The 17,773-nt window shown below is 39.0% G+C and overlaps 3 protein-coding genes across 4 annotated transcripts in view; all 3 read right to left on the bottom strand.

Moving 5' to 3' along the window:
- The window catches only part of LOC112567642 (2-hydroxyacylsphingosine 1-beta-galactosyltransferase-like), a 62,875-nt gene that overhangs the window by 13,562 nt on the left and 31,540 nt on the right, over positions 1-17,773 (bottom strand). The window lies entirely within an intron of this gene.
- Positions 1-17,773, bottom strand: part of LOC112567645 (UDP-glucuronosyltransferase 2B7-like) — a 29,418-nt gene that overhangs the window by 4,143 nt on the left and 7,502 nt on the right. The gene's annotated exons all lie outside the window — the stretch shown is intronic.
- On the bottom strand, positions 8,483-10,705 carry LOC112567662. Of its 2 annotated transcripts, XM_025244379.1 has the most exons (3): positions 10,377-10,705; positions 9,435-9,936; positions 8,483-8,949 (listed from the first exon to the last, which is right to left on the bottom strand). In XM_025244379.1, exons 2-3 carry the CDS (start codon positions 9,571-9,573, stop codon positions 8,744-8,746), a joined length of 345 nt encoding a protein of 114 aa, XP_025100164.1. In that variant the 5' UTR covers positions 9,574-9,936; positions 10,377-10,705; the 3' UTR covers positions 8,483-8,743. The 2 variants fall into 2 exon arrangements, with proteins under 2 accessions (XP_025100164.1, XP_025100163.1); XM_025244378.1 differs by lacking the exon at positions 10,377-10,705 and having other exon boundaries at positions 9,435-10,369.

Here is a 17,773-nt window from a genome sequence, read left to right as displayed (position 1 = left end):
ACCATGTCCTGGGTCACCTTGACTTTTTCGCGAGTGCTGACAACTGTACTTTAGTAAAACCTGCCAGGCCCTCTGACATGTCATCAACTCTGCTAACTGCGGGATTCCTGACAGGACTTTCTACCTACACCCATTACCTCTCGTTGTCATGAAATTTTCTTTACAATCATATTCATGTAAACGTTTGTGACAGTTTGGTTCAAATACAGAAAATCGAAACAAATGAAAAATACGGATTGAAGCATAAAAACTGAAGTTGTCAGACATATCTGAGGAAATTGTTCAGATAGCAAAATGATCGTTTGCTTACAATCTCCTATAAAACCCAGTCCTGAAATGCTATAAATATGTTGTGGTGTCGAGTATCAATCCTGCCATACAATAAAAATGCTACATAAGATAATATGTTTAAATATTGATACTGAATATGATTTCCACAATTCATCAGCCACAGCCAACATAAGTGCTGAGAATCCCTCTCGAATCTCTCACCCAGACCCTCTTATTTTTGAAACATCCAGGGCACCATAACCTCCCCAGCCTCGCACACAGCAGAACAGACAAACAAAGAGTCGAACGCATGTACGCAAAGCAACCCTAAGGGTGGCTCGCTCTGTCGAACAACTTCTCTATGTAGGAATTTTTTCATGAGACCATATTCGTGTGATAGTAGACTTTTTTTCAAACTATTAGGATTAGCATTTTTAAAAGTAAAGAGACATAATGTGAAAGACTTCACCTACCGTCAATCTGTCGACAGCTGTAGGCTTCATTGAGTGAAAGAACACGTGAACCCCTCATGACGACTGTAGGAAGCATGCACAGGGAGAAGTGCATGTGTTCTGACCTGTTCTTGAACCCAGGAGGTCACGATCTTCACTGCAGGGTTAACATGCTCTAATTTGACCATGCGCCACTCTACATGTGCTGTTCTGTCACTGAGCTTTGTACAGGGAATCGTGTACTTTGAGGGACTTCAGTACAACTGTAGACATACTCTGCCTCAGATCATGCAATATCTGATCTCTCCTAACTATGATATATGTGATTTTTTGGTTATTTTTATAGTCGTTTCCTCTGTTTTTCATATATTTCGTACATTGTCAATAGACAACCTCTTCGATGAGCGTCGGGCTTAGTGTAGGATAATGCTGTGCTATCGTCTATAAAAATATTTTATATATATGCGTAGATATGAAGAGAAGGACTGTACTTGTGAGTATGTCTGCACCGTATGTCTAAACATCAAGTGTGTTTACGTGGTCGTTTGTTTTTGTGTACTGATGTGCTGGTCCTGTATGTATGTCTGTGTCCGCTTGTAACTACAGCCACTTGCGTGTCTGTACTGATGTGTGTCTATGACCGTTTGTTTGTACTATTGTGTATATTGATCCGTTTGTTACTGAACCCATTTGTTTGTCTGTGTTGGTGTGTGTCTACTGCCGTTTGTTTGTCTATGATAAAAAGAATCTTTGTCTGTTTGTTACTGCGGCCTCGATTTTGTGTGTGTTGGTGTGTGTCTGTGGCTTTTTTTTTTTTGTGTGTAGTAAAAGCGTCTCGGGTGGTTGTTACTACGGCCAATTCTTTCTCTGTACAAGTCTGTATGTCCCTGTTCGTATGTCTACACACTTTTTCTATATCTACAAGTGCATTCCTGCTGCTGTTTGTCTGTACTGTAGATATATATATATATTTTACACTCGCTCTTCATGAGAAGAAAGTCAGTGAATGGTTTGCAATGGCTCCACTCCAAAGTATGAAAAGGATTAGAAGGATTGAAGATGTTTGGTGCGCCTTTTATAGATAGACAGATGGTGAATGTGCAGAAGGCAGTTTGTAGAAAAGCCCTGTATAGGCCTAGAGCAGGAAACTGTGTCCTGTACAGTCAAGTCTAGCAATTCCCAGGAGTCTCCTACATTATGTGACTATTGCTACTTTAGCTTAGAGGATTTTATTAACTTATTCATTCCTCGAAAGAATCCTACAATGACATTTTCATTATGTTCATATTCTAAGACATATGTAAGCATATAATTTTAAAGAACTAATGTAGTGTAGTCTGCACATACTTTGTCGCTGTCCCCATTAAAGGGAGATAACTAAACGTCAGTATTCATCACACACAGCATTTTATCTACAGAATAAGTGCTCGTTGTGTGGGGTTTTCTCCCTTATGTACCTTTCTTCTGTTCCCATTTTATCGGTCAAAAAGGAAATTAACTACCACGTTTCAAACATATCAGGAAATAAAAAACTCGAGCGGTGAACACATAACAAACACATTACATTGATAATACTTATCAGCTCTTGATCCCAGGCATAACAGCAACATTAAACAATAATATAACAAGTATTATTTATTAATAATATTTATTAAGCTATTATTTTCCATATTTTTTAAAGCAATGAATAAAGAACAAAGATGCTTTACAAAAGCAAACAATTTTAATATCATTTATTCATTAGATTCTTGTTTAAACACTACATGCTCGTGGATAATATACAAATGTAATCTAGAATTTCCACTCGCTAAATGTTTCTTTTACTTTAAATCTTTACATTTAATATTATCATTATTATTGTTCTTTTTATTGTTGTTTTTATTGTTGTTGTTGATGTTATTATTAGAGCGCTTTCCAAAATATTATTTTCAAAGCGCTTTACATAAATCACATATAAAGTACATAATAAACAACCATGCACTTATGTAAGTGTTGCTGGAAGGTAATACCTTTGTTCAAATTTGTTTTGTCTTGTCAAACATGAGAATATAAACACATATCTGCACATTTTGTAAAAACGTTTTAAACAATTTGCTAACAGCACATTGTTGTAACCCTGTAAACATTATAAGGCTAAATACAAATGCAAAAAAAAAACCAAAAAAAAACCGCAGTAAAAACAGACATAAAAATGAAACTTGTTTTAAAGAGAAAAACAAAAGAACATTTTAGTCAATGTAATAAAAAATTAATTGCAAATGTGGGTAAATACGTAGTAAGCCGACGTCCAACTAACAAGAATTTTAAAAAAAAACTGAGTAGGGTTTTCGCTCGGATAAAATTCTTTACATTTTGGTAGTTTGCAATTTGTTTTCTGTTTTCTGTTGTTGTTGCTCTTATGTTTGGTTGTATTTTTTCTCTAATGGCCATTGTGATAAAAAGGCGAAGACAAAACTAACTCCAAGCACATTGGAAACGGAAATCAATCAAGAAATATCTACTCGATTCTGTATAAAATGAGAGACCGATGCTGAGTATGGAGTGTCTTCACAAGGATCCCTTTACTTATCCTCGAACACTTCAGTTTTATAATAACATGTTTCAATTTTAACTGGTTTTTAAAAAGTGAACAAAAAATATTGAAGAATATAAACACAATCCTGAACATTTTGTACAACTTTCACAAAATCATTTGCCGAAATCACATGTATTTATAGATGTTTAAAAATTAATAAAACTAAAAACAAATATAAAAAATGTACGAAGTATTATCAATAATACTTCAGTCACGATAATAAAATAACCCATATTTCTTAAAGAAATTTGGTCATTATTTGGGCTCAAATAATTCTTTAATATGATTAGTTAAGGCAAATTGCAAAATTACAGCAAACTCTTTTAGCCGTGTTGGTCATCGCCTAAATTTTATACTAACTCAATTCTGTAAGTTTAACAAAAGGTGAAAATTTGTTGAGAACCTTGGCTTTTTTAAATCTTGTTCACTGCCTTCTATTCTATTTTTGCCTTTGAAATCGAGAGACAGCAGTTGAATGCAAAGTAGACCAAACATACTGATATCATCAGTATAAACAACACACACGCTAACAGAAAAGAATAAACATCCCAGCACGAAAATTTTAAGAAAGGAACTTCATGACCTGACGAACGCAGGTGACGGCCGCCATATTTCATCACGTGATCAAGCCAGTAAGCCGCTTTCTCCACAGGAACACCGAATTCGATTTTAAACAGTTCCGAGGCTTTGGTGATGGCCTGCTTGTAGCTCGTGTTGGTGGCCACTTTGAGAATGGTGGAGTGCAGCTCGTGTGTACTGACGGTGTTGAGGTCGACAGTCTCTGCCATGCCCTTTACGCGCATGCGCTCGGCGTTGTAGAACTCGTCAATAAAGATCGGCGTACAAACAACTGGCACGGCGTGGAACAGAGCCTCGTACTGACCGTCATTACCGCAATGGCTGACAAACGCGAGTGTTGGGGTGAGCCAGTAGGTCATTCTGAAGTATCCATGACGACGTCAGGACCTTCTTTGAGTTCGGTGACGAAATGTTGGAACGGAAAACGGATTTAAGAAATGAGACATGACAACAGTCCAGTCATCAGACAATCCTTTAAAATAGTTGCCGGCAAGAGCGGCCGTCATAATCTCCTCAAAGTTTCTCAATGTCTGGTACTCGATGACAGTCAAGTTAGTCGTGTCCAACACCCGCCTGTTGACGATGTAGTCGGGTAAGGTCAACCACACCTCGTGACCTTGCCGAGCCAGGGTCCGCGCTACGTTCGTGTGGTAGTTAGTGTGGCTGGTGAAGGGAAAGGGCATGAAGACAACTCTCTTACCCCACACGCACAGGGGCAGCAACACGAGGCAGCACACAGCTGTCCAAAGCAGGAATTGTCTCATCTTCATGTTTCGGATGCACTTTTTTGGTCCTCTGTAACAGTACAGAAAGTGCACAAACTGATTACAAAACATAACGGGGCTGTGGCAGACAGATGGTAGCACTTTTGATACGGTTGTTTGAAAAAAAAATTTTCAATGTTTCTAGAAGAGGTAGCTGACTTGTATAGATAACCGCTGTCTGCAATCTCTCTTTTCATTAAGACACAAACGTCTGACTATTAACCTACATGGGCACTAATCAGTGTTTCACGATATACAGCCAGAGACGCGTTTATCTTTGTACTTGAAGTTGTATATTTACAGAAGCATAGATGAATAGATGAATCAGGGAATAAGCTAGATTACAATATCGATAAATAAATTATATGTAATTAGAACTAACATGTCAATTGTTCTAGGTAACACACATATGTAAATACGTTGGATCAGTTTTTGTGTGTTATGTTCACCATTTCCAGTTGTTGGCCATTTACATTCTGGCCCACAAAAAAGACAGAGTTGTATTGTGAAGAAAAGAACGCGTAAATGTCCAGGCGTCTGTGTTCTTGAGTGTCTGTGACACAGTGTGACACATTGTGACACACTGTGACAAAGTGAACAGTAAACACTAACATGGAGCTCATCGAAAAATTAATTGCAATATCAAAAAACACGCCGCATCGCTGTATAAGCCGCAGGGTTTGACGCTGGGGGAAGTCACGTGGGGACAGACGCTGTACACTGAATGTCTCTGTCTCTAGGGACGATCGATCTCACAACTCAACAGAGCAAGCGTTGCCTCCTGGGGTCAGACGATGTCTTCCTGGGCCATATACTCCATGATACCAATAAACTGAACGATTCACAAAACAATGCAACACGAAAGGTCTTCATGGCATCTACAAGTCGTCTCATATCTCTCAGCTCACACTGCAAACCGCCAAATACAAGTACACTTATCTAATCACTTTTGCTTATTCAAGAGAATCCATCATAAAATTTAGGAAAGATGAAGTCAGCAGCAGTAACTGACATAGTTTAAAAAATATTACCAAGTCTGTTTGTACGAGTCTCACCTACAAGTGTTTCTGGATCTTGCTGTCCTCACAACCTTTGATCACTTTCTTTCTTTGTCTCCTCTCGTTCAAGCTGGTTTTCAAATGTTGCCGAGGAGAGACAGTGAACACATTCACATCGCCTGACGAGAATTATATTATGTACGCTCGATCCTGGGTCAGTTTGTCTCTTCGCGAGTGCTGACAAATGTACTTTAGTAAAACCTGCCAGGCCCTCTGACATGTCATCAACTCTGCTAACTGCGGGATTCCTGGGAGGACTTTCTACCTACACCCATCCGCTTTCGTTGACATGAAATGTTGTTTAGAATCATATTTATGTCACATGATAATAGGGAAAAGAAAATTCAAATAAAAAATTAGTCTTGAAAAATAAAAACGAAAGTTCTGAGACATGTCGGAGGAAATTATTCACATAGCAAAATGATCGTTTGCTTACACTCAGGTGTAAAACCCAGTCATGAAATATTACAAATATCGTGGGGTGTCGATTTTCAATCCTGCCATACAATAAAATGGCTACACGAGATAATATGCTAAAAATATTGATACTGAATATGATTTCCACAAATTATCAGCCACAGTCAACATAAGTGCTAAGAATCCCTCTCGAATCTTTCGCCCACACCCTCTTATTTCTTATTTCTGAAACAACCAGGACATATGCACTTTACCCAGCCTCCCACACAACAGAACAAAACAGAAAACACACGCACACAAACACACTAACAAACACAAACACAAACCAAGAACGCATGTACACAAAGCAACCCAAATTCTGACTCGCTCTGTTGACTTAATTGTCTAAAAAAGGGTTTTCTTTCACGAGACGATGTACGTGTGATATTACACTTTTTCAAAATATTGTTTGGTATGTTAAAGTTTAAAAAGTGACAAACTATGAAAAGACATCATCTACTGTCAATCTATCGACGGAGCTGTAGGCTTCATTAGAGAGTTTGAGATTCATGACGCGTAGGGAAGACGCGTACTGCAACGGGTAGGGCCCGCCTCTAGGCGTACCCGTTCTGAGAAAGCGAATGCATGGGGAAGTAACTGCATAGACAATTCACAGTCACTAGCCTCCCTTTGTTTTGTACGACAAGAGTTCCGGTGATCATTACGACAACAATGTCTCGGATTAATCCATTTCTAGCATATTGTTTGGATGATTCTTCGGATGAAGAAATGCTAGAACTGGCATTAACTTGGGGGAAGCTCAAAGCAAAGAAAAACAAGATCAAGTTCCTCTTTGAAGACATCAATCCTGAATCATGCTATGAGCAATTCAGGTTTCATAAAGAAGACCTCCTTAGGCTTTGTGCGTCTCTTCGGATACCTGAGAAGATCGTGGCATCAAATGGCACAACATGTTCAGGTAATGAGATTATTAAATATTTAAGTGCAGATGTTTGGACTTAAGTAGCGAAGCTTAGAAAATGTCTATAATTTATTTCTTAAGTAGGACTAGAAGTGTATTGTCAACTGTATTTGAGTTTGTTGGGAAAGTGCTTCCATCTAGAGATGACTTTGCACTATACAGGGAGAGGAAACTTTTATTGATTAGGCCTGAACCCATTTCAAGCTTATAATTTTTCTTATAAATACTTTATAAAGAAAAAATGCTAATCACAGTGTCAAATTTGGGTTACTGTCTGCAGTACGTCAAACCATATAACTTATTTTTGTAATTTCTAGCATGAATAATGGTGTAGAACTTGGGATTTCTAGACCATTATTATTCTAACTGAATTGATTTGCTGATATTATTTTAAAATTGTTAGTTTACATTAAACTAGGGATGTCAATATGTATCTCTCTCATACATGTATGTGTGTCAGTATAAATATATACAGCTGTACTTACAATACCTTTACTTTGGTGCAGAATTCTGAACATGGGAATTTTGTTAAATTTCAGGGATTGAAGGAGTATGCATCACATTAAAAAGACTGGCATATCCCAATCGCCTGGCTGATATATGCCAAACATTCAGCAGAAGCCCAGATGAAATTTCCAGACTGTTCAGCACAGTGATAGACTATTTGTATGATACACACCAGCATCGTCTGCATCAGCTGAACCACAGATGGCTACAGCAGGCAGATATGAGGAGGATGGCCAAAGCGATATACGACAAGGGGGCTCCGTTAGACCATTGCATTGGTTTTATAGATGGAACTGTCAGGCCAATAACAAGACCTGGATTGTTTCAAAAGGAGGTGTATAATGGACATAAAAGACAACATGCCTTGAAATTTCAGTCAGTGATGTTCCCCAATGGCATCATTGGCCACTTGTTTGGGCCTGTTGAGGGGCGAAGACATGACACTTTCCTCCTGAGAGAAAGTGGTTTAATGACCTTATTGCAGAATCACTGTCATGATGATGATGGTGCACCCTTTTATCTATATGGTGATCAGGCTTATCCACCAAGTCAGCACCTGATTTCACCATTTCGAGGTGCACGTTTGACTGAGGATGAACAACAGTTCAATGCAGAAATGTGCAAGGTTCGTCTTGCAGTAGAGTGGGGCTTTGGGAAGGTTATTTCAATTTTCTCTTTTCTTGACTATAAGAAGGGATTAAAGCTCTGGCTGCACCCAGTGGGAAAGTATTATATTATTGGAACTTTATTAACCAACTGTCATACCTGCCTTTATGGCAGTGTCACAACATCAAGTTTTGGGGTAGCTCCCCCTCTTCTTGAAGAGTATCTTCATTGACAGCTTCTCCAAATCCCCCCCAACAGCACATACATATGCATCTTTTATATTCTGTTTTTGGTTTTGTAAGACACACAAAGCATGTGTAATGAAATATGTTATCTAAACACTATTAATTTCAGTGAAGATGCACAATCAAAGTCACATCTGAAGGATGGCTTTTTGAAGTCAATACTGTTGAAAGGTAGGAAGAACCACCTAAACTACACCCCAGACTACCTATAGCATTTGCTGTTCACAGGAAATAACATAAAAAGTCAGGACATAAGTTCACTTACATGCATTTAATGAATAACACAAAATAGAACAAAAAATTTTCAAGTCATTTTTCAGAAAATTTTTGAAGTAGCAGCAGAAAAGCATTCCGCTCAGCACTAGCCGCTTCAAATTTTTCCCGCTCCAGGGCCAGTTCTTGCCTCCTTATCTCCAGTTCTGCTAGCCTCTCCTCCCTCTTTTCTACTTGTCTTTTAATAACAAGTTCTAACAGAAGATCATTAGGCTTTTTCTTCTTTGAAGAAGGCACAACATCTGCACACAAACAGGTGCATAAATAAATAAACTGATTATATTTTTCAAAGAGGCATTCTGCAGACTCTTCTATGAGCAGCAAAAACAGATTCACACCTATTTGACTAGAACAGCGGTGATGATAGGACCATTCGCAGTCTGGTTTACAGTTTTTCGCATGAATCGAGTAAGCTAGGAGCAACTGCTGGCCACATACCATTCATCATTCCTTATGTCAATTCATAAACATGTTTGCATGTTGTGTTGCATGCGTCTATATGTCATTATTTGTAAAGCGTCATGAGTTTGCCCCCTAAGGGTAGGGATAAGGTGCTACTATATAACTTTATTTATATTGTACCAATACCTATGTGGATAAAAGCAACAATTATATTTGACTGGGAACATGCTGTTCTCTTTCTGGCCTCACAATGCGCTGTCACGCCACCTGTGTTATTTTTATGTTTATGCATTGCTTGACATGTGCAAGATTAGTCTTTGCTTACCTTCACTGCTAGATGAAGAAGGTCCAGCAGCATCTTCACTTTGTTTTCTTTTTCGTGACTCCATTGCTGCAGCAAGTATTTCTACAGCACATTGCCTCTGCTCCACTTCATCTTTTTTTTTCTGACTTTTTTCCCACATCTCTTCATTTTCTATACTTTCTTTGATTCCTATTATTTCTAACAGCAGATGATCCTTTTCTGTTAGTTCCTCTTCTTCCCCTGATCTAAAATTAAAAGAAATACAGTAAAGTGGATGGTTTTATATTTTTTAACTCGCACAAATACAGAAACACTCTTTGGACTTGTCCTGAGTACTTGTGGTTGTATGTTTTTATTCTTTATAAAGCACTGACATACTGATTCAGATTAATTGTTCCCGTATATTTTGTTCAGTCATGACTTACTTTGCTTGCTTTATATTCTGGGTGCGCTTAAATTGTTCAATCAAAAGATTGGTTCTCTCTCGGACTCTCCGAGCCTCCAGTGTTGAAAATTGTTCAATCTGTAGTGCATAATTGAAACATGGTAAAATCAGAGTCCATCTATAAATTACACGTAGTAAACATTGTAATTACTAAACACAGATGAGTTAACATTATGACTGACAAGTAGTGAGTTGAAATGCAGTACCTGAAACAGAGTTAACATTATATGGATTTTGGTGCTATTTTAGCAGTTTAAGCCAAATGTCTTTTTTTACATTTCCCATAAACTTTCCTTTTGTGTATATAATGAGGTTGTATACAAACTTATTTAGTTTTGGTTTTCTTGTGGTATGCATCCTTCCATTGACAGGACAAATTTTCATGAATTCACTGACTTTTTAAAATCACTTTAACACCATGAAATAAATTGGCTTTTTTAAAAATATGTTTTGCTTGATTGTATGCTGCTACATGTATGCAAGTTTGTGCATGATTGTGAGGAATTGAAGATACATACACATCTTAAGGACTCAGCCACTCTTTTCCAGCCAGCCCCAGATTTTTCGAAAGGCCGGTCAAACAAGACCTGCCTCAATAAATGCAGGTCCATTTCCGATGTGAAACGGATGATTTTTTTTGCCTCTGAAAGTAAAATAAAAATATCCAAATGCTAGTAGTGACCAGGGATAACCAGTACAACTTAATTTCAAAATTTCTCAGCATTTCATTCCTGACCCACTATAATTCCTAAAAAAACACATAAATATTACAACTGTATAATAAATAAAAAAATTAATAACATGAAGAAATAATTTTTGCCTATGGTATGAAATATTTATTCAAGAGTTATAGTTGTTCCTATTGCTCTATAATAGTACTAAGAAATATTTAACGGTTATTTTTGGGATAGATAACTAATGATGAAGAAAATTATAATTATTATCTTTAACAGTTTTATCTCATCATTAAATAACTTTACACGAAAAGTGTCTGAGCAAGTCTTGTACATACGATTGAATAGACATAAACCAGCGATTGCAGGCATGATCGTTTTTCACTGCTTTAACTTCATAAACAAGCAACTTTGTTTGATTTCCAGCATATATTATGATTGCAGAAGATTTAAATATTAAACACAGTTGAAATTATATTGACTATCCTTGCAAAAAAAGCTGAAATAAAGCGAACAACTTACACGTTCTGGTCACAACTGCTGGATTCCATTTTACCCGTCGCAACGTGTGACAGCGCGGCTGGCTTTGGCAGAAGTGATGACGTAGGGCTCAAGTTCCCGTGACGCTACAGGTCGCCGCTCCCGTTCGCGGCGCGCTAGCGCTGAATCTCAAACTCTGATAGAACACGTGGACGCCCAGTGACGACTGTAGGAAGCCTTGACAGGGAGAAGTTCCAGTGGCGTAGGAACCAGGGGGGCAGCGGGGGCAGCCGCCCCCCCAAGGAAAATACAGGGGGGGGGGCAGGAATATCCTTTTGCCCCCCCCAATATTTGAGACGTAATTCCTCACAAAGAGCAAAGAACTGAAGAAAGGTAGGGGAACGTAGAGAGGAGACGGTCATCACCGTCACAAAAGCGGGCCCTGAGGCAAGTGGAGGCTCTAACACCTCTGACGATCAGATCGGGGACAGTCCGTTAATTGGTCTTGTTTGCCATGCTAATTGCAGGCTGTGTTGAAGCCTGAGTGAAGAAAGCAGCCGGACAGTACATCGGTACATCGAGTGTCGTCTCCCTCCCCTCCCCCATAATGCGACGCCTTTTCTTTGGCGGTTTTCGTTTGACCAACATAAAACATCCCCCACCCACTCGCTGTCACCCACGGTGTGTGACCGAGTGTGACTGCGTGGCCTGTGCATGCGCGCATGTGTGCATAGGTGTGTGCGCGCTGGTGTATATGTGCAGAGCTGGAATGTTGATCGTTGCTGTCACGGGGGTTTGGTGTTTTCTTTTTTAGGTATAATGTTTGGTAGTGTATTTTGTAATAGAGGTACTGGAAGAGCTGACCAGTAGGTAACATGGGAGACGGGGGGATTGCTCTTGGCCGGAAGGGTTAGTGAGAAAGATGTTAAGCGAGATCGATAAGCTTTTGAAACTGTATCTTACTATCCCAGTTACCACGGCAACTGCAGAACGCAGTTTTTCTGCCTTAAAACGAACAAAAACATACATGAAAAGTTCCATGACACAAACGCGCTTGAATAACTGTCTCATTATGCATGTATTTAAAGAGAGGGTTGATCTGCCTAATCTGGACGAGATTGCAATGGAGTTCATTAATAGAAATCACCGAAGACACAGTTTTTTTTGGCACACTGACTTGCCAACCTGGATTAATATGATTTATATGATTATAACGTTTATCACATTTCTTGTGAATGCGTTAGCCGGGGAGTCATTCTTTAATTTGTTTTTTCTTATTTAATGCTGATTTGCCTTTTAACAATAAAGCAGCGTGTTGTGATGCTACCACTGTGTACGTGCGTGCTCTACCCCCCTTCCCCCCATCCTTTTTTACGTAATGTGCGAGTGTGAACGCCGTTCACTGTCAGCAGGGAGTTTGCCCCCCCCCCCCAACGCCGAACATCTTCCTACGCCACTGAGTTCATGTTGCCTGACTTGTATTGACCCCAAGAGGTCACGATCTTCATCACAGCAGCAACACGTTATATTTATTTTTAAGAGACATTTTTCAAGCGATACTCTCCCGTCCTTGTCAGACTTTGTACAGTAAACTTCGTACTTTAAGGAGCTTTAGTACAACTACAGACACATTGTCTCTGGTTTCCAATGTTTGATCTCTAATAAGGAATATGTATATGCGATTATGTGGAGACTTTAATCATTGGAGTCTTCTGTTCCTTATAATTCTTGTATTTTGTAAATAGACAACCCTTTAATGAGGGTTGCGCTTAGTCTGAGATGATACTGTGTTCCCTATTATACAGATATGGGCAGAAAGAATGTACAGCTAATGGAGTCAAGAGGACGATGCAATTCACTTACCATCTGTTGTGTCTACGCTACACAGACATTAAATATTCAGACCTTTTTGTAAGGTTACGGAAAATAGGATTACTTATCTTTGATATTATGAGAAAATAATGAGTAAAAACTCCAAAATGTCAGACATAAGCTGTCATGAACGCTGTTTTAGATCTCTTTCTCTCACAACACGCACGCGTCCCCTTGCGTGCTCTTTCTTTCACTCACAAAAGACTTAGATTTGTCGTAGGCAACAAAAACTTTATAACAATCAGCATTAACTAAAGATATAGAAATGTCTGAGTCTTGCAGTTCGCTTCTAAATTATAAGATATACGTCAAATATCTTTCAAGTCCAGAAATACTACAGCGCACAGGCTGCTCCAATAGTTCTCTTCATGTCACCAAGACGACATATACATGTTCCTTTCAATATTCTACGAACTGTCGTATGTTTCTGAATAATTCACTATAGTCTTACTTACTCACATCCACAATTGTAACGTCTAGGTAAAATCCTCTCTGCCCCTTGTCCAACAGTGGTGCAGTCTTGCCCACACTTGACTAATATCCACACTCACGAACGTTCAGCGGAAACCACATACACGTTCCGAAGCTTACTAATAATAGGTGCTGACTAAGCAGACACCTAACAGACGACTCAGAATATATTTGCTGGAGTCAACACATGACCCAAAACTGGCACCACAAATAAACTCCTGGGGATCAACACATGACCCAAAGCTGGCACCACTCATAAATCCGCAGGGATCGACACCCACACAATATCCGAAACGAACACCACACACACTTTACGTCCGCCTCTCTTCCCTGCTCACAGCCGTCTGCTCTCTTCCAAATATTTTTCACCTTCATCCCAACTAAAATTACGTCATAAAATGACGTCGGATTCTGACGTGAAACCGCGACGCAACCAACACACTCGTATATGTAAGGTAAGGGCAATAATCTTTAAGAAAACAAAAGACAGGGGCAACAACCTCCTGTTCCTAATAGACTGGTCCGTGACATAAGCTAATGTACAAAACACATTCTCAGACCTAAGCACAGCAATACTGATCCACGTTCCTATTGTTTTTCTCACTCTCACACATGCCTGTATTGTCACCTGGGTACACTGTCACAGAGGGTTGACACGAATTAATTAACGAGTTAGCACAAAGCGGGTGGTCGAGGCGTACCTGCTAAATGAGTGACAGTTTTGAATTGTTTTAGACAGCTGGAAGAAAACAAAGAAGGGCAATACAATTGTCGACCAGCGATTCATTTCCCAGGGAGACATGGTAAGTGCAGAGACACTACGTGTGAAGAGTGGAGCCTGCGTCTTCCAAGACAAGTGCGGTCGTCATATGTTTATGTATCTCAGACTGTCGGTATAAGTGTAATTTTTCTTTATATAGATGTGAATTAGTACTTTATTGTTGCTGTAACTGTCAAGAGATGCAGAGAGCATGGATGTGGGGCATGAAGTTGTAAACCAGCAGATTAGCCTTGAAGCCTAATGCCTCGTAGAAGACATGGAGATTTTTTTTTTTTTTTTTATCTTGGAGTATTCGGCCTATGAAAGTTGTGGTCAGACGGGATCCTAATTAAGAAAGGTGATGGAAGAAGAAACAAAGCTGGTGGTGTTATTTATTAGAGTAGCAAAGAACAAAGGTGCTGTGCAAAAACCAAGATTATTAATATTATATATCCATTAGATTCTAGTTGAAACACTACATGATGTTATATTTGAGTAGATTTTCGCTCAGATAAATTTTTTTACAATTTGTTACTTTGCAATTTGCTTTTTGGCCATTGTAATAAAAAGACCAAAAAAAAAAAAACTTTCACCGTTTCAAAACTGAAATAAATGAAGAATTACTTATGTATATCTTTAAATATAATAGACCATGAATAAATCAAATAACATGTTTTAGTTTTCATTGATTTAAAAAACGAAAAAAAAAATTAAGACTACAAAGAAAACTCTGAACGCTTTGTATAACTTTTACAACAACAATTGCATATTTTTGTAGCTGTTTACAGATTAAGAATACTAACAACAAAAATAAGAAAATAAAGAGTAAATATAAATAATACTTCAGACACGAAAATAAAACAAACCATATTTCTTAAACAGTTATTAGTGATTATTTGGGTGAAAATAATCTTCAAAATAATTGTTTAATGCTCTTAGTTAAGGTTAATTGCAAAAAAGTTGAAAACTCTTTTAACCGTGTCTCAAAAAAACCCAGATTTTTTCTTCTCAGTTCTGTGAAATTAGCCAACATCTAATTCTTTTGGGTAACTTTGCTTATTTCAAATCGTGTTCACTAACTTTTATTCAATTTTTGCCTTTAATTTCGAGCGACAGCAGTTGAATGTAACGTAGACCAAACATACTGATATCAGCAATATCAGTAGCACAAACGATAACAGAAAAGCATAAACATCCCAGCACGAAAATTGTAAGAAAGGAACTTCATGTCCTGACGAACGAAGGTGACGGCCGCCATATTTCATCACGTGATCAAGCCAGTAGGCCGCTTTCTCCACAGGAACACCGAATTCGATTTTAAACAGTTCCGAGGCTTTGGTGATGGCCTGCTTGTAGCTGGTGTTGGTGGCCACTTTGAGAATGGTGGAGTGCAGCTCGTGTGTACTGACGGTGTTGAGGTCGACAGTCTCTGCCATGCCCTTTACGCGCATGCGCTCAGCGTTGTAGAACTGGTCACCAAAGAGCGGCGTACAAACCACTGGCACAGCGTGGAACAGAGCCTCGTACTGACCGTTCTTACCACAATGGCTGACAAATACTCGAGTATTGGGGTGAGCCAGTAGGTCATTCTGATGTATCCATGACGATGTCAGGATCTTCTTTGAGTTCGGTGACGAAATGTTGGAACGGAAAATGGATTTAAAAGGTAAATCCTGCAACACACTGATGATTTTTTGTGTAATTGATTCTGGTGGACTGAGGACATAACTACCAAACGATACGATAACAACTCCTTCTTTGGCATCATCCATAAAAGATTTGAACTGCGGTGGCAATGGTTTACCAGGACCTGTAGCTGTTCCTCCAATTAGTTTGACATTGGGCATCGATGGTCTCGGGTAGTCTAGGATGTGGTCCGTCTCAACCAACCAGATCTCAGCTCTTGCTACAAGCATGTCTATAGTAAGGAAAGGCATTTCCGGTGCATAGCGACTGACTGCGTCTTTGTAGGAAAATCCGTCCACAACAGAGGCATGTACATGAATTAAAGTGGTTAAAACACGCTGGAAAAAAACTCATATGATTATTGAAACTAAAAATTACGAATGGCATGTTGCAAGGTTGTAAAGGGATTCGCTGGTAGCTCGGTGCGTAAGCTGTTCCAAGAAAAGCAAAAGGCACCCCAAGTCTATATGATATTATCGTCATCATGTTTATGAACCGTATATTGTCAAAAACGAAAAGATCTGGACGCAGTTCTTTAACCTTGTTATAGAAAGAAACGTTCGTAAGAAGAGTATCACAAAATTGTAAGCCAATAGACATAAACACATCCCAATCCTCAGACAATCCTTTAAAATAGTTGCCGGCGAGAGCGGCCGTCATAATCTCCTCAAAGTTTATCAATGTCTGATACTCGATGACAGTCAAGTTAGTCGTGTCCAACACCCGCCTGTTGACGATGTAGTCGGGCATGGTCAACCACACCTCGTGACCTTGCCGAGCGAGGGTCCGCGCTACGTTCGTGTGGTAGTTGGTGTGGCTGGTGAAGGGCAAGGGCATGAAGACAACTCTCTTACCCCCAACACACGGGGGCAGCAACACGAGGAAGCAAACAGCTGTCCAAAGCAGGAATTGTCTCATCTTTATCTTTTGGATGCGCTTTTGGTCCTCTGTAACATTACAGAAAGTGTACAAACTGAATACAGAACAGAATACAGAGTTGTGGCGAACAGGTGACAGCCTGCTAGTGATGAGGGAAAGTTGTCGCTGCGTCAGCATTTTGCGTTAATACTGTTCTTTAAAAAAAAATTTCAAAGGTTCTAGACGAGGTTGCTGACGTATAGATACCCAATGTTTGCCAGCTCTTCTCATTAAGACACATAAATCTGACCATAATCCTGCATGGGTACTAATGAATGCTTCACGAGATACAGCCAGACACAGGTATATATTTTTACTTGAAGTTGTATATCTACAGAAACATAGATGAATAGATGAATCGGGGCATAAGCTAGATTCTAATATCGATGAATTAATTATATGTCATTATAACTAGAATGTCAAGTGTGCTAGGTAACACACATTGGATTCGTTTATGTGTGTTATGTTCACGTGAGTGTCTGTGACACACTGTGACATACTGTGACAAAGTGAACAGTCAACACTAACACGGAGCTCATTGAAAAATTAATCGCAACTTAAATAATCTGGAAACCAGCCGCATCACTGTAGACACCGCAGGGTTTCAAGCTGGTCAAAGGTCGCGGCTTTTATTCCGAAATTTCCGGTAAACACACTTTGTACAAAAGGCACTAAGAAGCACCTCCTGCTATATTTACAAGAACCTTAACACACTTTTTAAGGACCTTTTAAGACATTTTCTAGCTCATTGTAACAGACACTTGCACTCCCATAGATGCCTCGTACTTTTCTCGCTCTTCTCTACACAAATAACTCTACTTCTTTTGTAGACCTGTATATATTTAATAATACATTAACTAATAAAATATTTCCATAGGAAACAAACATCAATTACCCCTTGCTACTATCTAAGATATAATGTGTTGTTGTTGTTGTTGTTGTTGTTGTTGTTGTTGTTGTTGTTGTTTGCCCGCAAAGGTTAATTTAAATCTTTTTGCTCCCTGTCTAAAAACCAAGTATCCTGATTAGTCGTTCAACAGATGGGATCAGTCAC

The sequence above is a fragment of the Pomacea canaliculata genome, linkage group LG7, assembly GCF_003073045.1.
Source record: "Pomacea canaliculata isolate SZHN2017 linkage group LG7, ASM307304v1, whole genome shotgun sequence".
In the NCBI taxonomy this organism is placed as follows: Eukaryota; Metazoa; Mollusca; class Gastropoda; order Architaenioglossa; family Ampullariidae; genus Pomacea; species Pomacea canaliculata.
This window is presented reverse-complemented; position numbering and strand designations above follow the sequence as displayed.